Below are 23,400 nucleotides of genomic sequence, written 5' to 3'. Positions count from 1 at the left end.
AGATTCTCCTTAACCGTACTGCAGCAACAACTCAGAGAAAGGATGGTACTCTCTGAAGTTTAACAAAAGCAGCATTACAGACAGAATGCTTACTGTAGTCACCAGGGGCAGTGGATGCAGAACTACACATTTCCCACAGAAAATCCCCATCATTCCCAGGAAATGAGCCAGCCACTACACCCCATTAAGGTGGCCAGCTACATTTCCTGCGTGTCCAGCCAACTCTGCTGACTGGTGAAAAGGGAAGGGCATGAATCTGCCTTTTCCCCAACAACTTAGCCAGCTAGAGCACTATCAGGGAGCAGTCTCTATGCTCAGAGTGCAGGAACTACAGTTGTAGTCAGCCCCTTTGCTGGGGATGAAATTTAGAAAAAAGGCTAATGGCGCCTTTTCTACCCCTTGTACACAGAATATTGATCCATAGACACTGGTGACGTTCATGCTTCAAAGAAATTGGGAAGATCAGTAAATGAAAAATAGAAAAATTGAAGTATTTACTTTTTAGCGTAACAAGTGTTTAGAGAGTGCTGTTAAGGATTATGATCCCAATTCAACAAAGCTTTTAAGCATGTTTAACTTTAAGCATATGCTTAAATCGATTCCTGTGATTTCCACCACTTAACATTAATATCAGTTGAATGTAATTGAATCACTATCACCTTGTCTGGCACGGTTGTTCATTGCACTTTCGGACCTGTGGCTCAGGCTTTGTTAAATATTTGCATTTCTTATTGTCCACAACACTGATATTCTTATTCATAATCTTTGTGCAAGAAACTGTTGTCTTTCTTTCTCCTAATAAAACATAAAGCAAAGATACATGGAAAAACGGGAAATGTCCAGCTTTCTTTAAAAAGAATGTAAGTTGAGTCACAGGTAACTTTATCGGATAAAACTACCATCTTTATGTGTAATTTGGATGAAAGATGTGAAATAAAATACAGTAAGTTATTCTTAGATATAGTTTTCTATACATATGTACATTATATATGTTTTGGTTTCACATGTGAAAATTTACAAACCATTGATTAGAAAAATAAATATTTTATGGAAAAAAACAAACTGAATTCATCCACTGGCTTAGAAAAATGAAGTATGCCATTTCTACATTTTAGAATGACAATTATGGAAACCAACGATACCAGGAATAATTAAAGGTGGAGGGATCTGGTTGACTATAAAAGAAGTCGTGATTTATAATTGCACAGAAAAAATGTACGTTAATTATAAATACACTTGCAAAAATCAGATATATTTTATGTGTACCTATACACCAAAGCACACATTCTTCTCTACCCAGATCCATACCTTTATCACTACCACAACTACTGTACTCTACAACCTTACCTCTGCACCCATGTGATGCTGCTAGTCTTCCCCACCATCCTCCTTCCTCCTTCCAACACACTAAACAAGCACACCAAACATCCACATGAATCGTGTAGGGAGCAGGTAGATTCATTGATTTTAAGGCTGGTGGGAACTATTGTGATGGTCGAGCATGACCTTCATAACACAGGCAACAGAATTTCACTCACTGATTTCAGATTCTAGCCCAACAACTTGCCATCAAAGAAGAACGTATCTTTTAGAAAGCTATCCAGACTTAAATTAAAGACACTAGACAGTAGAGAATTTACTGCATCCTTTGCTAATCTGTTCCAATAGTGAGGTACATTTAATTTGAAGTTTGCTGATTTAAACTAGTAATTTGATAATTTGGTAAAAGAGTGGTGGCAGGAGGAAGGCAGAGTTAAGACTGTGGTGTATGGTAGTGATAAGGAATGTGCCTATGGATGCAGGAGTAAAGTATGTGTGTACATATTTTTATATATAATTTGTGTGTGGCCACCTTAACTGATTTACATTTTTCTGTGTACTTCCATGTGTGTATATACATGCATACACACATATGTGTGTATATATATGTATGTATGTATGTAAATAATATTTGCATGTGATTACCTTAACTATTTTATAGTTTCGTGTATGTATGTGTCTCCAAATATGTAGGTATACACACATACACCCACACACCAAACTTTTTTGCCAAATAGTTGATTACACACAAATTATATATTTAAATATATATGCACAAAACCAAACAGCTTCATTTATACTTCCTTTTTATTATTCATTTTAAACATTATTCAAATAAATATATGTTAATAAACTGTTATTTCTGATTAATCAAATGTTGACAATAACAGTTTAAACTCAAATCTTTCCACATCACACAGTCTATAACATTTTACATTATGTTATTTGTGTTTATAAGAACAGACAAAGACAATAGGACAGTTACAATGAATGTTTCTTTTGTCAAAAATAAATAATCTTGAAGCTGTAATTTAGAGCATTTGCATTAAAATATCTCAGAAAGAAGAATTTTAGGTTACCTAAACTAATTTAAATAACACCACAAGCTTATGCCAATTACAACAGAAAAGGATTCACAGATTCATAGACTCTAGGACTGGAAGGGACCTCAAGAGGTCATTGAGTCCAGTCCCCTGCCCTCATGGCAGGACCAAATAATGATAAACAGACATAATGAAACACTTTGCTAAATGTTTATCTAAGTTGTCATGTAGAATAAATGACTAGGATTAATGTAACATTTGAGCTTTTCTCAGAAAATGAGGAACACTAGAAATGGTATACTTATGAGAGTTCACGATAAATGCAAGTACTGGAATTATAATAAAAATACAGCAGGAAGTCATTAAAAGTGTTAATATTCTAAAATGAATCCGAGGAGTGGCACTACTTAGAAAAGGAGATGCTGCTTGTAGAAAGTACAGAATGCTTACAGAGGAGAGTTCTCTTACCAAACCGCAAACATACATATCCATGGAAACTCGTCTGTAGAGAATTAAGGATTGTTCACAGCGTCAAAGTAGCTGGGACAATGAGTCTTTAGACTATTATGATGAATAAGTAGTATGTTTCCAGCTTTTACTATTTGAGTCAATAAGAGAAGCACAGCAATTTTCAGGATTTAGAAGTGACATGTCAGCTTAGTGTGAAATGTAGAATGCTAAGACCGTGCAACTTCGGGAGACTTGCTAAGCAACAAATAAAGGATTGGATGGGCTGGAGATAGACATAACAGGAGTCTATGAATATTTAAAGATGATATACATGACGGTTGAAGGTTAATTACTTTTGTTGGTACATGGTGGTATAATTAGCAGTTATAAGATTAAATTTTAGAAAGGGGAAATTTGGACTGTATATCAAAAATAGCTTTCTGACAATACTTTTGTTGGTGAGAGAGAGAAGCTTTTGAACCACACAGAACTCTTCTTCAGGTCTGGGAAAGGTAATCCCAGTGTAACAGCAAAATGCAAGGGGGAAAAGATTGTTTATCATAAGTAGTTAGCATTCAGGATAGAGTGGCCCGATAACATCTCTGCAGTCATAGGACAAAAAGAGGAGGTTAGAGGGTTAGATTGTTGTAATAAGCCATAAATCTAGTGTCGCTTTTCAGTCTATGATTTTTAGTGTCTAGCTAAGTAATGAATTTAAGCTTCCAGGCTTATATTTTGAAAGCGTTATGCAGGTTTCCTTTGAGGATGAGGATTGATAAGTCAGATATAAAGTATTCATTTTGTGAAAAGTCACCCCAGGGAAGTGGATGGTCAAGGAGATAGACTACGTGGTTGATAATTAAAAACTTTGGTAATGGATATCTTAGGAGCCAATAGAAGAACTAATATATTTTTCTCTATCTTTTGTGATTCTGTGTGTCTTTGTGATCAAACAAGAAACACAGAGAAAGGGCCACTCAGAATATACAGCAGTGCAAATGTCACCTATGTTTTCAATTCTGCAAGAGTTTGAGAACGATAAAGTAAACAGGATAGTGAATGAGGATAAAAAAGCATAGCATATATTATGCAGCACACCCATACCTGCAAACAGGAGAGAAGAACAGGCAAAAGAAAAAGATAGTAGTAATCAAGTGACTATAATTAGAAATACAGATAGCAATGCTTGTTGATGTGAATATGAGGTGTAGTGAGATTTTTCCGGTATGGTGTAATTATCACATTATCATTATTATTATGTCATTTGTGTACCCATGGTCCCACAGTATGCCAAAATTTATATGTCTGACTTAGAACAGCGCTTCCTTAGCTCTTATCCCCTAGAACTCCTACTCTACTTGTGCTACATTGATGACCTCTTCATCCTCTGGACCCGTGGGAAGGAGGCCCTTGAGGAATTCCACCAGGATTTCAACAATTTATTCCCCAACATCAACCTCAGCCTGGACCAGTCCACACAAGAGATTCACTTCCTGGACACTACAGTGCAAATAAGCAATGGTCACACAAACACCACCCTATTCTGGAAGCCTACTGACTGCTATACTTACCTTCATGCCTTCAGCTTTCATCCAGACCACATCACACGATCCATTGTCTATAGCCAAGCCTTAAGATACAACTGCATTTGCTCCAACCCCTCAGACAGAGACAGAGGGCTTGGCTACACTCGAAACTTCAAAGCGCTGCCGCGGGAGCGCTTTGAAGTGTGAGTGTGGTCCCAGCACTGCACGTACTCCACCTCCTCATGGGGATTAGCTTGCAGCGCTGGGAGCTGCGCTACCAGCGCTGCGACACTGTTTACACTGGCGCTTTACAGCGCTGTATCTTGCAGCGCTCAGGGGGGTGTTTTTTTCACACCCCTGAGCGAGAAAGTTGCAGCGCTGTAAAGCGCCAGTGTAGCCAAGGCCAGAAACCTACAAGATCTCTATCAAGCATTCTTAAAACTACAATACCCACTTGGGGAAGTGAAAAAACAGATTGACAGAGCCAGAAGGGTACCTAGAAGTCACCTACTACAGGACAGGCCCAACAAAGAAAGTAACAGAACTCCACTAGCCATCACCTACAACTTCCAACTAAAACCTCTCCAGATCATCATCAAGGATCTACAACCTATCCTGAAGGACGATCCCTCACTCTCAAAGACCTTGGGAGAAAGGCCCGTCCTCACTTACAGACAGCCCCCCACCTTGAAGCAAATACTCACCAGCAACTACACACCACCACACAACAGAAACACTAACCCAGGAACCAATCCCTTCAACAAACCCTGTTGCAAATCTGTCCACATATCTATTCAAGGGACACCATCATAGGGCCTAACCACATCAGCCACACCATCAGGGGCTCTGTAGCAGGATGGTTACCAACTCCAGCCCTGACGGGGTAGAAGTCAGCCCTGGGAGAGAGCTAGGGGCTAGGAGAAAAAGCCCATGCAAATTAGGGAAGGTGCTAGACCTGGGCCATGCACCAGTCAGGGCAGCTGGGGCTTATAAGAAGGTCAGGGTAGCCAGAAGCAGAGCAGAATTTCTCCTCTAGCTGTGGAGGGAGACTGGCCTGGCTGCAGGGGAATAAGAGGGTACCTGGGCATGAAGCAGGGCTGGGGAAGAGCGAGAGGAGCAGGGGAGCTCCAGGCTGGCAACTTCCCAGGCTGCAGGGCCTGCTCCCAGGCCCACAGAGGTACTGGGTGGTAGAAGAAGGCAGCAGGTCAAACCCTCTTGCCTGTGATGAGTGGTGTTTATACTGCAGTCTGCCCCAGTGAGTGAGCTAGGTGAGGACTGGCAGGAGCCCAGACTGAGGCAAGCTGGGGGTAGTGGGTGGGGGTTCCCCGGGGAAGGAAGACCCACAGAGATTGTTGGGGTATTGCCAGGGGGCAGCACCCCAGAGAAAATGGGCACCGGGGTCTGGGGGGACATGGGGCCCAGTTGTGGCAGATCACCAGCCTGCAGAGGGCACTCCGGGCTGGAAATCAAGCTAATTCCCTGAGGAGGTGCCACAGGGGTGAGTCTGCATGCTTACAGGCTCATTCATCTGCACATCTACCAACGTGATATATACCATCATGTGCGAGCAATGTGCCTCTGCCATGTACATTGGCCAAACCAGACAGTCTCTATGCAAAAGGATAAATGGACATAAATCAGACATCAAGAATTGTAACATTCAAAAACCTGTAGGAGAGCACTTCAATCTCCCTGCAAAAAGAACAAGGTGTACTTGTGGCACCTTAGAAACTAACACATTTATTTTGGCATAAGCTTTCATGAGCTAAAACCCACTTCATTGGATGCATGCAGTGGAAAATACAGTAGGAAGATATATATACACAGAGAACAAGAAAAAAGGGGTGTTGCCATACCAACTATAATGAGACTAATCAATTAAGGTGGACTATTATCAGCAGGAGAAAAAAAATTGTAGTGATAATCAGGATGGCCCATTTCCAATAGCTGACAAGAAGATATGAATAACAGTAGGGGAAAAAATTAGCATGGGGAAATAGGTTTTACTTTGTGTAATGACCCATCCACTCCCAGTCTTTATTCAAGCCTAATTTAATGGTGTTCAGTTTGCAAATTAATTCCAATTCTGTGGTTTCTTGTTGCAGTCTGTTTTTGAAGTTTTTTTGTTGGAGTATTGCGACTTTTAGGTCTGTAATTGAGAGATCAGGGAGGTTGAAGTGTTCTCTGACTAGTTTTTGAATGTTATCATTCTTGACATCTGATTTGTGTCCATTTATTCTTTTGCGTAGAGACTGTCTGGTTTGGCCAATGTACATGGCAGAGAGGCATTGCTGGTACATGATGGAATATATATCACATTGGTAGATATGCAGGTGAACAAGCCTCTGATGGTGTGACTGATGTGATTATGCCCCTTGAATAGATATGTGGACAGAATTGGCAATGGGTTTTGTTGCAAGGATAGGTTCCTGGACACTCAATAACAGACTTAAGAGTGGCCATTCTTTAACAAAAAAACTTCAAAAACAGACTTCAATGAGAAACTGCAGAACTGGAATTAATTTGCAAACTTCAAATTAGGCCTGAATAAAGACTGGGAGTGGCTGGGTCACTACAAAAAGTAATTTTCCCTCTGTTAAAAGCGACAAAGAGTCCTGTGGCACCTTAAAGACTCTTTGTCGCTTTTTACAGATCCAGACTAACACGGCTACCCCTCTGATACTTTCCCTCTGTTGATATTTACCCCTTCTTTTCTATTGTTGGGAATGGGCCACTTCCATCCTGATTGAATTGGCCTCATTAGCACTGACCCCCTCACTTGGAAAGGCAACTCCCATCTTTTCATGTGCTGTATTTTTATACCTGCCTACTGCATTTTCCACTCCATGCATTTAATGAAGTGGGTTATAGCTCATGAAAGCTTATGCCCAAATAAATTTGTTAGTTTCTAAGGTGCCACAAGGATTCCTCATTGCTTTTGCTGATATAGACTAACACGGTTACCCCCTCTGAAACCTCTCTGATTCCTTTTTCCTAGTTAATAAACCTTTAGATAATTTATAACAGGATTATCTACAGGTGTTGTCTTTGGTGTAGGATCTAGAGCACCAATTGATCTTTGGTAAGTGACTGGTCTCTTGGGACTGGAAGCAACCTGATGTGGTGTGATTTTTTGTATAAATGACCATTATCACTATGTCTAGTTTGTCTGGGTGGCAAGATAGAGTGGAAAGTCTAAAAGGACTGTCTGTGACTTCATGGTAAAAACTGGCATAGGAGTTCACATTTGTTACAGGCTTGGTGAAATCTAATTATAGTACACACCACCAGTTTGGGGCATCTTCCCTGTTTTTGACAGTCTGCCCTGAAGTAGGCACTCATAGTTGTGAGCCTCTTTTGACGGTGTGGTACATGTACTTTTGGATCATTATCAAGACAAACTACTAGTTACATAGATTGGATTTGAGATTGGGCACAGATTTTCTTCAGCATGACTTAGGATACTTTGAAATGTATTTTACTGATACATTATGTTCACTGATTCCAAATATTTAGTGGAACATAACAAAGCATACATATGCGTTTGTTATGTACATGCACGCACACACAATTGCTTTTTAATAATTTTGACCTTAATTCATTTTGTTTAACCAGACTTACTCGCCTCACTGTCCTTTTTGACTATCTACTTTACTTAGATGTAAAATTTTACTATAGATATTATTGTTGTTTTTTGAAAATTAAAAATCAAGATGAAAAATATACTTAATCTTTTCATGCCTATTGTATTATATCAGCTGTAATAAAGATGGTATTATTAAAACACTATTAAAACTAACACTTGATTGAACATATAGTTATCCAAGTATATATAAATATATATTATAACTTAAAAAAAATTATTTACCTCCTCCGCATACAGCATCACAGTCCTCCCAACCTGAGTGCGTCCACATAAAAAGAGGTTCAGGCACTTTTGAGCTCTGATTCTCAGAAAGAGGGTCCAGTGGAATAGTGTATTCATAATGCAGACCGTAATTCTGGTCATGAAAAAGCAGCACCTGCAACATACATAGAATGAAGATTCATGTTCACAGACATTGCTGAAGTCAAATTATGACCAGAGGAAGAAATTAAATAGAGTAGTAAAGGAAGAATGAACAGTACATCGCTCATGTGCACTTTCTCTGTTGGTACAGAGCTGCATTCTGGTCTTAGAGGAAACCATCACAGTCTTCTTGACTATAAGTATTATGCTGCTATGACCTAAAAAAAGGAAATGGACAGAGTATTTAAGCAGAATAGATGAAGGGATGTGCACAAAACTTACTAGGATAGGAGCAAAAATTGAGGCTGACATTCTCAGATTAGAATTTTCTGTAGGAAGGGGTGGTTGGATAGTTTAGAAACTGACCATTTTCAGGCAGTCGTATTGTTAACTCATTGTTCAATGTACATAGAAACCATATAACTTTTTCTCCAAATATGTTTCTTTACTATAATGATTGTCACTAGCAGCACACTGCAATTGTTGAACACATAATACAGTCAATGTGAAGTTATTGGTACTTATAAACCATTTAAATTTGGCCTAAATTCTTGTTAAAAAGGAATGTGTGACTTAGTTGTTTTAGAGACGTGTACATGTTTATGATGGCAGGAGAATTTTATTCCCCAGAAATAACCTATAGCAGAAGCATACTGTGGCTTCTTCTGGCTCATTGAATAAAAGTGATTTTTAGAAATAAATTTGGCTCACAAACCAATTTTTGTTTCACAGTTACAGACAAATATTTTGAACACCTCTGTCCCACCAGTGTAGTGAGAGAATGTCAACACACAAGATCTGATTCTAGTTAACCCATTGGTAAAGGATGGATTACAACTTCAGGTTTCTGCATGAAAGATTACTAGATGATATTACTCACAAGGAGGATATAGTTTTTGGAGGATATCAGGTTTTAATTTTATTTTTGGAGGGATATCTCTCCCCAGATTCTTGCATTTGGAGGATTTTAAAATGTTGAGTATTCTCCCATTATCACTCTGAGAATCACCATACTCTCTCTCTCCCTCTTCTAGTTCTATCACCATCATTATCAACTTCGCCTCTCCTCCATTTCAGTAGGTGCCCACCACAGGCCACTGCTCCTACAATGTGAAGTCTCCTATAATGTTTGTCACACAAAAGATTTCATCTCAGTTACGGCTTCTAGCTATCTCACATTAGAAAAAACCGTCAAGCTATTTGGATTGCTAAACAATTCCAGAAACATAAAACACCAACCTCATCACCATGCTATTTCATATAAAACAGGTAAAAAATATAATCCATATTGTCATACCAGTAGATGTAAAGGTGATGTTGTGGGACCTCTGGCAGAGATTTTCTCCCAGAGACCTCTCCGAACATAATGGACAGTAGTCCCAGCAATATTGAATGTTCCTGAATGTTCTATCTTCCAGTCACTATTAATGGACTGTTTGCTGGCATCTCGAAGAGCTGTGGAAATATTAAAAAATGATGTGAAAGAGAACTATACTGTAATACTTTATGGCCTCTTTATATTGTGCTGTCAGTATAATTTACAAGTTGGTGGAATCACAGGATCCAATTCACAAAGCTATTGGTCATTCATAACCTACATAGATAAACTTCAACAACAGCACACTCTAGATTCACTTTCTGGCAAGGAAACATGACAAAAAACATATGTCTGCCATTATTTGGATTCTTCTGAATTTAGGACAGTTTTATTGGCCTGATTACAAGGACTAACGGCCTGTAGCATTATTCAATAACTTGATTAAAACACAGGGCAGTCTGGCCTGTACAAGTTCTTTGCCCCCAATATGGTAATTTTTATGAACGGACAGGACTTAAGGAATAAGGGGGACAAATGAAATGCTTCAGAAATCACAGAGCACTTCTCTGGGTCAGTGCAGATTAGGATTTAGAAACCTCCTGCTTTCAAATCCTTTTCTTTTTAACTAGTAGACCCCATTGCTTACTAACTGAAAATGTGGAAATGCAGTAATTGTCCCAGACAGGCTACATTTATGCACTATATTTCTGTTTTTTTTAAAAACTGACTTTTGTATACAGGCATAATTTGATGTTTCAAGCCAGGAATACCTTTTTGGGGGGAGGGCTCTTTCTCCCTTTTGGCTTCATTGTAAACATTGGTTAGACTAAATAAGATACACTTTGAGGAACTGAGGATAAAAGATTTTGCATCATTTTTGATACATGAATTCAGTATTTTTTTCTCCCATGAAGAGTCTGTAATTCTTCAAAGAATCAAGCTCTTGAATAGCCATGTGAAGTAAAGTATACTCAAAGTCACCTTGTGGCAAGAAGTTCTACACATTCCCCATTTAAATTGGATGTTTGGCTTCAGAATTATGTGAAAGAACCTCAACACCTTAGTTCGTGCCCAGAATTTCTTTTAGAGTTGTATATTAATGTGAGTCATTCCTGGTGATCAGCTTCTCTCCTATTTATATTTATACTGTTATGTTATGTTTCTATGGGAAACAATGGCAATAGGACCATCGACTGGCAGGAACACAATTGCATTATTCACCAATAATGTGTGCCACTACAGCACTGTACAAGAAAGAGTAAGACTATAAAATCCATTAATGCTGTAAAATATTCCTGTACTAAAAATATCCAGTGATTTTATAAGTTTCAAAAATTGGCCTTTTAGGTTTAACAATTCAACTGTTTAAAGTTAATTAAGTTCCATTTAGCAGTTGGTAGTCAGGTCCAAATCCTCTCCCCAGCACACAACCAACATAAATGGGCTAAAAACTGGGGAGGTCTGCAAGGGTCAGAGAGGGTAAGATGGAATGGAATCCTCTCCTTGATCAACAGAGGAGCTGCTATGCAGCCATAGGACTTTAACAGCCTCTTCAGGTTTTGTACCCAGTCAATCATAGAAAAGAGGGGGTTTGGCTGCCGAAGTAACATAACTGTGGATCCACCTAGCCAACCTCTGTCCCATCTCCAAAACACTCCATGTTGGCACATAAGGTGTGCAGAGGGTGCAGATCTCTGAACAGGCCTCCCATGTAACAGAAACATTCTGGTTCTTTTTGTATTCTTGTCACATCTGAGGGCCCATACTTGAGCTGCAGAATTTGACTCAAAGGAAGGAAAGGTGGTCCAGTAATTAAAGCTCAGGACTGAGAATCAGGAGATTTAAGTTCTATTCTTGGCTCTGCCAGAGCCTATTTCACCTTGGGCAAGTTTATCTAGATACTACACTTGATCTGAGCACATAGTCATAGTCCTGATTACTCCAACTATTTTCATTCTAACCCTGACATTTGCAATCTTGATCCTCTCAAGTCCATTCAAAATGCTATTGCTAAAGTAATTTCCTTGGCTCATTGGTCTATGTCTTTTATCTCTTTGCATCCCTATATAAGGCCTTTCATAGTTTAATTCTGTCTTACCTATCAGTGCTAATATGTAATAAGTCTCTATTCCACCAACGTCAACCTTCATTCCCATGCATGGGAGATATTCCTTATTAATGTCCATAAAGTCAATATATTATTCTCCTTTAAATCTTTTTAAAACTTATCTATGCCACGAGACTTGCAAAACAAACTGGCTAGACAGTGGTGTGCTGAGACGTCTGCTTAATATGCTAATAATGATGGCTCTATTTACCTTTCCCCCATCATTCGTTTCTGATCACCCAATCTCAAAAGTTATAAAGCAGAAATAGAAGGGATTCAAAAGTGGATGATGAAAATGACTAGTCATGGAAAGATTTTCATATGAAAAAAGACTGGAAAAGACTGGTCTGCTTGATTTAGAAAGAAGATAACTGTGGTATACAGAATAATGAATGACATTGAGAAGGTAAATTAAGCACTCCCACTTACTCTCTCTTATAATACAAGAACAAGTGGCAATCAATTTAATACTGATCAAAGAAAAAAAAATTAAACAGTATGTGTCTGACCTGTGGGAACAGGTTACCACTTCCATTAAGACTAAAAAGGTTAATTAAACATTGTGTGGCTAATGAGAATACATATATACTCATACTTCAGACTACACAACAACCACTAACTGGTAGGGAATAAGAAGAAACTTCACCCATCCATTATTTTCCACTGTGTAGTTTCATGCATCTTCCTGTGAAGCATCTGATATAAGTCACTGTTAAATCAGATTCTGGATAATCTGGTATGGTAATTCCTATGCTCCAAATTTCTCTCCTGTACCTACTTTTTCTTGGGCTTACGTATATGAACATTTAGTTCACAGCAAGTTGTGGTGTAAATCCTCACACTAGCCTGCTGCGCACGAACTGTCCATGTGGACCCTGTTGCTACGCACTAGAAGTTCCATAGTGCCATTTGCTCTACCCTACTTTGAAATGGGAGTAGATTAAAGCTTGCTAGGGAACTGAGAGCCGGGTCCACAAAGACAGTTAGCATGTGGCAGGCTAGTGTGAGGTAGATTTTATCACCCCAGCTTGCTGCAAACTAAGTATTCATACAGACAAGCACCCAGTCTGTAAAATGGGAATTCCTACTTCACAGGAGTTTTATGAAGCTTATTTAATTCCATTTTGTAAAGCCCATGAAATAAATGGAAAGAGTGCCACTGCACTACAATAATGGAAAGTATAATTTACTACTTTTCATTATTACTACATAAACACATTTACAGAATCCGTTTGCAGTACCTAGTTAAAGTTAAATACTAAGAGTAATCTGCAAAGGTTATTTTATTTCAGTTATTTTCTTCCCCAATCTTTACCTAGGGTTTGTTGAGCATCCAACACATGCATATCTAAACATATGTCAGATCCTGTGACATTCTCTCTCAGTGCCTTTTCCTGATCAACCTGATGCCATAGAATGCCCTATTCTGTAATACAGATCAAAAGCTAGCCCGTACCAAAAGAGGGACAGCTAAATTCCATTTACTTAATAACTGAGGAATGTGGTAGATTTGCTGGATTTATGTACTGTAACGGTGAGCTCTCTCTCTTTATGTGGACACTACTGAAATAGCAGCTTTGTTCTGACATTTTTATTTTTGATTAAGTGGAAATTGCCAATTTTTGTAGAGAAAGGATAAAAGATTTTAAGAAAAAGGGGATTGAGTTCAAATGAGGGGGGAGTTCACATTTTTGTGAATTCTGAATTGATGGATGGTATAGCTTGGGTGCAAAGAGGGAACAAAACTTGGTAGGCACCCACATGTAAAATTTCATAATGTAATTTTGACCATTTACTACTTCTCTAGGAACACTTACCAGTGACCAAAATAGTGTAAAAAATAAAAAATCATAAACCCCTGAAAGTGTACATTTGATCTTTAGGTTTTTTTAAGTAAGCCACTGTTTCACATTTTCAAAGCCAATTACAAAACCTCAAGCACCTTTGAAAATTTCAGCTTAATGGTGTGTAAAAGGCAAAATTATGTCACAACCTTATATTTGGAGCCACTATCAGTGCCTCTAGAATTAGATATAATTTGACATAATGTACCAATATTAGTGTTATTTCTATTTAAATGTACTTTTGCAACCACATTTTAAAATTTTTTATTAACCAACAATGGGACATTTAAAAATATTGAAAGTAATATATTCAGTACTCCTTTAGTGCTAAATAATGAATATCATAGTTTAATTGATAAATATCTTTGATTATGTGAAGAAATTTACTCTTAGACATTAAATTACTTTTATATAGAGATATTATAGATGAATAACCTAAACTCCCCATCATCTCTCAAATAACTGAGAGTGACCTTTGATATTCTCTCTCTGTAGGAAGCTCTCCTATTAGTTGCTTGTCCCTTAATTTATGTCAGGCCACTGATGTGAGCATAAGGAAATCAAAGAAGAATAGTTATCAGGACCACACAACCTCTTTGCAATAGTTTGATTAGGTATATCGCAGCATGCACAGTGTCAAAAAAAGAATCCCCCTTCCCCAAATGAAGAATTTCAGAAAAATGTTCACAGTTTTTACAAAATCACATACTCCAATAATTAAACAATTAATGAAAAGCTATGCAGGGCAGTAGTTAGAGTGTGCCTGAGAAATATTTCCAGTAAGATGTGTAATAAAAAGGGAAAGATATAATATGGAGGTAATGTTGTATAACAGGAATAGTACAGAAAACAAAGATGACAGTTTATATTGATCATCAGGTTTTCCTAATACTGAAGAGAATATACTTCTATTTTCCCCTTTTAAAATACAAATAAAGAATTTAGATATTTGTGATTCAATGTTTATTAATTTTTTTTGTATAACTGATGTGATTCTAAATATATACCCTGAATTTGTGTGTGAATATTACATACACTCATGTGGGTAAAGAACAAGTCTATGGGGGCCTTTTAAAAAAAATAGTAATAACTATCAAAGCACTGGGTATTTCCTGAGGATTACTGATGGGCAGGAAGGAGATGATGGCATCTCAGCAGAACCTCAGGCAGTTAACCTTAACAGTTCATTAATCCTCAGGAAATGCCATGTGCCAAGGTCATCAAGGTTACTACAAAATGAAACCGAGGAGACAGGGTGTTGGGATTTTTATGGATGATACAACTTTAACTAACTTATGTAAAGCAATCTGCATGTATTCTCTCCCAACAGTTTCTGCAATAATAAGGAGACCATCACTATTCAACAAAGCATATGCTTAAATCTCATTGAAGTCAGTAGGACTTAACCATATGCTTAAAGTTAAATATGTACTTAACTGCTTCGCCAAATAGCAATGTGATTTGAGTGTTTTAATTTGTGTAACTGTTTTCCCATATATATGTTTAAATCTTTAGCACTGTGGATAAATTTTCACATATTCTGTCACTTCCATTCTGTACCTACTCTGACAATAAAGCTGATGAATCCTCTAAGTACGCAAGACAATTTCTCAAGAATAGTAACTTAATAGCATTTATCAAAGAGAGGGTTGTTGCACAATTCTTCTAAGTGGAAGGACCAGATTTAAAAAAAAAAAAAAAAAAAGACTCCAGAGGCCCATATTAAAGTATATATGTGCAAAAATGTATACCTAATGTTTGTGTATATACTGTAGTTACGTTTGTGTGTGCTATCTAGATACATGGATCAGCAAATGGCTAATTACATGTCTAACTAGCCATTTCTGTTTAATTACTCATTTTGCATGGATAGTCTTTGAAACTGAGAATGCAAATATAGGTGCATAATTGTTCTCAAATTTTTGTGCTTTGCTCTTATATCTAGACCTCCTCCTTTAAAAATGAAAACAACACATAAGCAAGATATAACGTGGGTCTTTTCTGAACAGAGGTATCGGATTTAGCTTTCATGAATGAGAAGGAATAACTAACGTATTCATTTCACAATTTACTGCTTTGGCAAGGTGAGAATTCTATAAATGTTTTCACCAAGTTTAAACAAATATCAGTTGAGCATGATAGACTTTCATATGCTTAATTCTGGCTGTTTTCTTAAATGTGTTGATCAATTGCTACCAGTTCTACCTATTTCGTATACACAAAACATTGGACTGGGAGTCTAAGATCTGACTGTGATTTTTTCTTCTCTAATATTTGAATGAACTGAAAAGGACTGTTACAGACAGTAAATTCCACAGAGTCTTCTTTGTTACTAAATTAAAACAAAATAAAACCACATAATCTTCTCTTCATGAAAAAAAATGTAAATCCACACAGTTTTTTTTAATTTGGCAGCGTTAGTTTCTATCATTATAAATCACAAAATTCATGAAATAAAGTACTAACAACTACCAAGGATATAAACCATTAGCAAATTCTAAAAATCATATGATTACTTTATACTGGTATAAAATTAGCTCCAAAACTGCTACATATTAACCATATTATATGAATTTTTAAGTACAGGGAAGTGGGAGGGAAATATGCTTGGTCTTAATACACAAAGTTGTACAAATTTTTGTTGATAAAGACCAGATCCTCAGATGGTGTAAATTGACTTCAACTGAGCTATGACAATTTAGACAAGTTGAGGATATGGCCCAAGATATTTAAAAGCATTGTCAGAGATGATATTTAAAACTGTGTGTGCGCTTTGACAGACTACATAAAAGGACCATATGACAGATTTTTTTCCTCAGGAAGCATATTCCATAATGGAAACCATATGCAGCACAATTATGCATTAGATGCCTCAAAATGGAACTGGTGATTACAAATTTGTGTAGCATTAAATTCTCAGGACTCCAAAAGGTTTACATCTTTGAAAGAGAATGACTGTATATCTGAGAAGTCAAGAGAAATCCACTTCTGTGCTACATATGAAAATAACTATATTTTTTCCTTCTAACATCCGTTTAGCAGAATACTAGAAGGTAAGGAGATGATTATAGTTGTTAGACTATAAAAGAATTCTTATATTCCATTATCCATTCTTATTAAATCATTATGGGAATGGGTTATGTCATGTCATTATATAATACTGTCACAAGAATAAGAATTCTATTGTGAAAGTCTAATATATTCTTTATGAAAAATATACTGTAAACTACCTTTTTTACCCCATATTAATGAGGTTTTTAAACAAAAAATCATTGTAATGCCAGCCTGTTAAATTTGAAAATTGAGGAAAGGACAAAACACAGCATTACTGTACAACAATTCAGCTAATACACGAAACCCTGAATTTCTCATAACTTATTCTTATGATAGAGATTGTAAAGCAAGAGAAAATTAATCAAGTCTCCTGGCAACAGTGTTAACATGATGAGAAATAAAACAAATGTTAATCTACTCCTTAGATAGAAATCTCAAATTTCTTCTTGAATATGGTGTTTTAATTCTAAAATTAATTGGATTTCAGATGGCTGGAAATGTTATTAATTAAACATCTCTGTTTTCTTTCTTTTTGTCATTGAGTACAATTTTTATCCACCCATATGATCTTAAGAATGATGTACTGAAGAAGGATCATTATTGCCATTTTGATCATGTAATGTATCTAGGGCTGACTAGCTAATATGTGATCTTTCACAGGTAACAGAGATTCTGTAAATCTTTTGAGTCTGTGCAGGACCTAGTCACAGTGTGGCTGGGAGTGCGTACACTGTCTCATCCCCGTCTAGGGTTCTAGCTCCCCAAAGGGGTGAGAAGAAAGAGAGAGAGAGTGAGGGTTGGACCATGGCAGAGCTGCCCAACTGCACAGAGGATCATGTGTTGCACCCTCTCCTCTCCTAGGATGGTAGAGTTGCTGCCAATGACTCTTATCTTCTCTGTAGGGCTCATGAACAATTCTGGCACAATCAGTCAGAATTCCTCCTGAGAGCTGCTGCTGTAGAACAGCCAGCCTCTCTCTTTACTAATGTGGACTGTGGCTATAAGGCACAATTTAGCCAATACAATTGCAGGACCCAGATCACAGTGCTTCTGCTCCTCACTACTTGTGAAGATGAAAGAACAGTTCTGATTACCCCCATACTGAATTTACAGTAGTGCAATAAGGGCCAAATGTTCCAACAGTCTTAACCTGGCTTCTGCTTTGGAAGTGTATGTTTTTGCAGCCATGATTGCATGCCTCTCTACAGCATTTATAGAGGTTATTTTCTGAAAAATTGGCTCTGAATATGTAAAGTTGACACAGTTGGTTGTTAGGGCCAGAAATTAAGAAAATAAAGCATTCAACATTGTAAAAATAGCATAAAGGAACTTATAAAATTAAAAAAAAAGAAACAAGAAAATAGTTAAATCATTTATAGGATTTGTGATAGGGAATGCTGGATGTAGCTAAGGATGTATCAATGTGCATTACAACTGCCATTTTTCAGTCACAGAGTTTTCTGCAAAATGATCTTTTTGAGCTGAAATTTTCATTCTTGGTCTCAAACTTTGGAATTCTGTTCATTCTGTTCAGACTCAAACTACTCTCAGAACTGTTGCAACCAAGCAACTTAAGAAAAGTTTAAAGGAAATTCCTTCCCGCAGTAAGAACATATGATTTTCACTTGAACAATATTATTCAAGTCCTTTTCCTGCTCCTCAATAATTCAAAAATGGCTGAACAAATGCCTTTCAAATATAACAATAGCAGAACCTCAATGAGGTTGAGTTGCTTTGTTAAATTCTTAAAAAAGTAAAAGTAAATTGACAAGTGACTAAGAATTAGTGACCAACCACGATAAGGAGCACATTTCCAAAGATTTGTATCATGTCTAAGGATGCCCCTTATGATACTTTGTGATGTTATGTAGTGACACGAAAAAAGTGTATATATTTCTTGTTGAGCCTAACCAAAGTATTGGTTAGAAGAAGAGTTGGATGCTTCTCACAAATGAGTTTGATTCCTCTACGTCAAACAGAAGCATAGATTCCTCACTCAAGTTCTGACTATTCTGTATGTGACCTGAGTGTCCCAGGTGGGTATGGACCAGATTTTTAAAGCTATTTAGGTGATGCAGCACTCAACACTGCAACGTTTAACTGATTTAGGAGCCTAAATCTTATTTTTCAAAAGTGATTTAGGCACTTACGAGTCTAAGGGCTGGTCTACAGTGAAAAGTTAGATCAACTCAGCTATATTGCTCAGGGGTCATCCTGAGCAACACAGTTGAGCCTATTTTACCCCTGATGAAGACAGCACTATGTTGATGGAATGCTTCTGTCTGTAACCCACACACCTCCTGGGTGTCCCAATACAATATTATTGGGACTGTACCCTGTCCCTCATTATCAGAGTGTGCTACAAGAAGTTTGGACAAGATGAAATGGACTAAATGATGAAGCTGAGTGGTTCATATATAATAGGAACTAGGGAAGTAAATACACTCAAGTTGTAAAAGACATGTCCACTCTTGCACAGACTAACATATTACTAAATATCTGAGGTATATTTGGTTTTCAACTTGCATCATTTAAAAATAAATACGTATTACTCTTAAAAAACAAAAATACCCTAGAAAACTTACCACTAAACTGAGGTTATCAATTTGAGAGTCTGTTGTACGAGCTGACATCATTTCCAACGCCCCCCCAAAAGAACGATCAGTGTATTTACACAATAGAGAAATCCAAAATACCGAACCTTTTCAGATATTTTAACAGAGCAGGAGCAGCTCTCATGATAACTTGAAAGCAAACCTTTGAACTCCAGGACTGCTATTATTAAGATTTATTATCTTAATTTGGTTTCATTTTCCATGAAAACAGTGAGATTAATCAGATAAAACCTTTTTTATAGGTTAATTATGCTTATACAAAGATCAAACCAAGGACTTTTCATTTCATTGCACTACTAATTCTTACTGGTTCTGTTTCTCAGTTTAAACTGAAAACACGGAACAGAACAGCAACAACTGTAATTTTTCAGGAATCTCTTAAAAAGCAAACACACAATTGTCATTTCCCTGAGGCTCAGTTCCTTTAAAGGGCCTTTCCACAAAATTCACTTTCTTTTCATATTCTCTGTGGTTTCCTTCTTAGTTAGACATACTAACAGTATGGTAATTTTTTGCTATGGGTACAAACAAAAAATTAAACAAAATATACCTAAGTAGCTGTGAGCTGGTTTTTCTTCCACAACTTTGATTCTTCTTGCTCCTGCAGGTATCACCAAAGCTTCAATGTAACCTAAGCATGAGATCAAATGTTGTAGGTTAAATACAAAACTATGGAACAGTAGAATTCGCATTTTTTTTAAACTGCTATTCATTTAAATCTAATATTGTATCATATTTTCCAGGATGTCCTGTCACAAACAGCCTTTACAAAGATATCGTGTACTGTGAATGTCCAAAAATAAGTTCACATAAATGGTATGTTCCATGGTCATTGTGATTGACTGCTAGGAATGCTAATAGGAGATGCCCATATAGAGCCAGAACATCAAAGCTGTTGAACACTTACAACTCTCATTTACTTCACGGGCCCTGATACAGCAAAATATTACTTTAACATGAGCTTTACTTCAGGTCTGTGAGTAGTCATAGACTGTCTGGGAGTCAAGGGTGCTCAACACTTCATGGAATCAGGCCCATAAACAAGGAGAAAATATATCCCTCTGTGTCTTTAATTAGCACTCCTATATGAAAAAAAATACTACAAAGATAAATTTCACAAGGCTTATTTTCTCTCCACTTCATGAGATAAGGAGATGGGGCTGCTGGGTTTCCTGACAGCCCCATTAAAAACTCTGAAACATTGAAAACACACAATTATCCGTGTGAAGTGCTATATATAACATATACTATGATCTATAGCCAAATGAATACAATCAAGCTGCTATTCCTTCAAGAAGTTCTGGGGGCAGAAACCACATGGATGAAGTTGGCTCCAGATAAATGGAGTGCTCTATCATGATGGGCACCTGACGCCCATGATGGAATTCCAACATTATGTGGCATGTATAATTTTGATGTTCTGGTTTTAAAAAATTAACAAATAAAATACATTGAATGTGGTTTCTAGATCTCCTTTGTTCCTTTACCATACTCAACCCTTATTCTGACATAGATTTGAGCTTTCAATTGTGCGTATTAATAACTTGGTGAACTTTTAAGTTATTTTTTCAGTTAATAAGAAAGTAGGATTTGTTAAAATGTTGCATAGTCAGCAGCTTTAAATTAAAAAAAATGGTTAAAAGGCAGTGCAGGGAACTAGATATTGGTGCAAAGCTATATTTAATCAGAAATTTTATTTATGAAACAAGACTTTAAAAACACCTAGACAGACCTCACAGAATAGATGACTTTTCATTTTGTAAATGTGGTCGTAATATGAAATTATATTACTGAGTATTGACATCGTTGTGCCTGATATCCTATAGTTGAAATGAAATTATCCCATTTAAAGTACTATATTTTTAAAAAATTGTTAAAAGTTAATTAATTAAAATTTCAAGTTCCAAAGTTAGAAAATATCTCTTCATATAATCATGCTTAAAAGTTGATTAGTACTGCTCCATGATATTCCTAACCTAAAATCCTGCAATATATTTGGATATTTATCTCTGTTATAAATGCGAATTGACAGAATTTGACTGATGTGGTCAGCTACCTTTTCTATAGCTTTGTAGATTCAAACTTTGATCTGTAACTGAACTTAGCAACTCTTTCTTTATATGTTTGTAGCCTTCAGACTGTTTGTGTTTCAGTTTTCTCTGTCCTACATTACCTCCAGCCTGAGAAAGGGCTAAATTCAAGTATCTGGAAGCTGTGTCCAATTTTCTTTTCTAAAGCACTGCTTAGTTTAGTCTAGATTGCACTGAAATCTCTCTATTTTTCAAATATATACTTACAGTCTGCTTCTCATTATACTATCTTGTGCAAAATAATTTACTCGCTATCTTGAAATTTTGCAAATTTCTTTAGAAAGAAGCGGAAATCATAACTACACACACATTTCACAGCTGAAATAATGATCTGTCAAATGCATGTTCAGATAAAGGATTGTTCCAAATGTGTTTGCTTCTAGATGCAGCAAAAGGTGAACAACCTTATGGCTTTAGGCCCCAATTCTGCAAACACTTATGTGCATAAGTCATCCCATTCAGCTCAATGGAAAGACTGACACATGAGTGTCAGATCAGGCCTTAGCTGCTAAAACATTTCAGAAATGCCATTCAGATTTATTATTCACAATTTTATACTCATGTTATTACACTTTATAAGAATTTTTCCTTGGACATTTGTCCTTAATATTCTTTGTTTCTTCTTTTACTTAAAGACTTTGATGTAGATGATGTATAGTAATCTGGATAACATTTATTCTCAAGAACAGTAAACAAATGCAGGTACTGAAGTGGGGGTTACTAAATACTTGTTTTTATCTGTCAAAATAGCGTCTTCTATAAAATAGTGTCCTTCATACTGGGGGAAACACTATTTTATACAACTGCAGCCAATGCAAATTAGATAATTCCTTCTCTATTGTAATTTAATAAATACATAACAGATAGCATCATTTTACAATTTCTTCATTATAAAATTTTCATGTGAATTCTCCACTCACATCTCAATTACTGCATATCATAATCAAACAACCAGTAGCTTCACAGAAGTTTTCTGCAGCTCTCTGAACATAGTTCTCAAGCACTTAACTGTTAAGCAAAAATGAAGCATAGTTCTTGACACACAATTCCATCAAAACACTGCGTGGTTTCTTAAGTAAAAAATAAGCAGATATACCTGCTCCTCTGGTATGGTTAAAATCGCCTTTAATAACTTTGCATGATTTTCCATTACCATTGCAGACACCACAATGATCTTCTCGTGCCAGAGATCCTAACATTCCATCACAGCCAAATTTCTGTGGAGAAAAATAAACCTATCATTGTAATTAAGTATAGGATTGTGTGTTTTGACTGGTGCAGAGCTGGTGCATCACAGGGAGAGCACCACAAGGCATTCCAGATGACAACTTGCCTCCCCCCTTTGGAGGGCATATGCAGCTTATTAACAAGCCCCCACCTCACTCATGTGGCTGACCAGTTCTGTTGGCTGGTGTATATAGGATGGAGCCATGTCCCAGCCCCTTCCTTGCTCTGCCCCTTCCCCTTTGTGGCACTGTGCACTCCTGCGGGTGGTCAGGGCAGCACAATCCCTCTGTTCACCTGATCACAGTCAGTAGCTTTATCTGGTGCTTACACTGGCTGTGCAAAGCAGGGAAGGTTCTTTGGGCTCCTCTGTATATGCACCCACATAAGGGTCAGGCACAATCTGACACCAAATATTTTACTGTGCTAGTTACTATATTAAAATAAATGTGAATGTGTCTGGAACTTGTATTATGTACTTGGAAATGTAACCTTTACTGATGTTTTATTGAAAGGCTATCAACACAAATACTAACCTTAAAACAAGAAACATTTATTCTAGCAGTACACAAATTACTTTGCTATGCTTATTTCTATTCATAATCATTGCTAATTTGATAACAAAAACAGATTACACTGAATACCATAAAAAGTCTAGAGATCCCAGGGTAATCAGAATGAACTGTATTCTTATAGGTGCACTCATCCAATGAAACCACTAAAACCACCACTTCTTCTCATAAATGATCAAGGCCAGGGCAGAATAACTAGAAAATAAAATAACTCCTTAAAAAGAGAAA

At 36.9% G+C, this 23,400-nt stretch overlaps 1 protein-coding gene across 3 annotated transcripts in view; it reads right to left on the bottom strand.

Annotated features, from left to right (window-relative positions):
• Window positions 1-23,400, bottom strand: part of ADAMTS19 (ADAM metallopeptidase with thrombospondin type 1 motif 19) — a 352,203-nt gene that overhangs the window by 39,632 nt on the left and 289,171 nt on the right. For all 3 annotated transcript variants that reach the window (XM_050945615.1, XM_050945613.1, XM_050945614.1), the window contains exons 15-19: window positions 22,473-22,593; window positions 19,837-19,917; window positions 9,646-9,803; window positions 8,208-8,361; window positions 660-795 (exon numbers count right to left, since the gene is read on the bottom strand). In XM_050945615.1, the coding sequence (XP_050801572.1) occupies window positions 660-795; window positions 8,208-8,361; window positions 9,646-9,803; window positions 19,837-19,917; window positions 22,473-22,593 (650 nt within the window). The remainder of the gene's footprint in view (window positions 1-659; window positions 796-8,207; window positions 8,362-9,645; window positions 9,804-19,836; window positions 19,918-22,472; window positions 22,594-23,400) is intronic.

The sequence above is a fragment of the Gopherus flavomarginatus genome, chromosome 3 (assembly GCF_025201925.1).
Source record: "Gopherus flavomarginatus isolate rGopFla2 chromosome 3, rGopFla2.mat.asm, whole genome shotgun sequence".
NCBI lineage: Eukaryota > Metazoa > Chordata > Testudines > Testudinidae > Gopherus > Gopherus flavomarginatus.
This window is presented reverse-complemented; position numbering and strand designations above follow the sequence as displayed.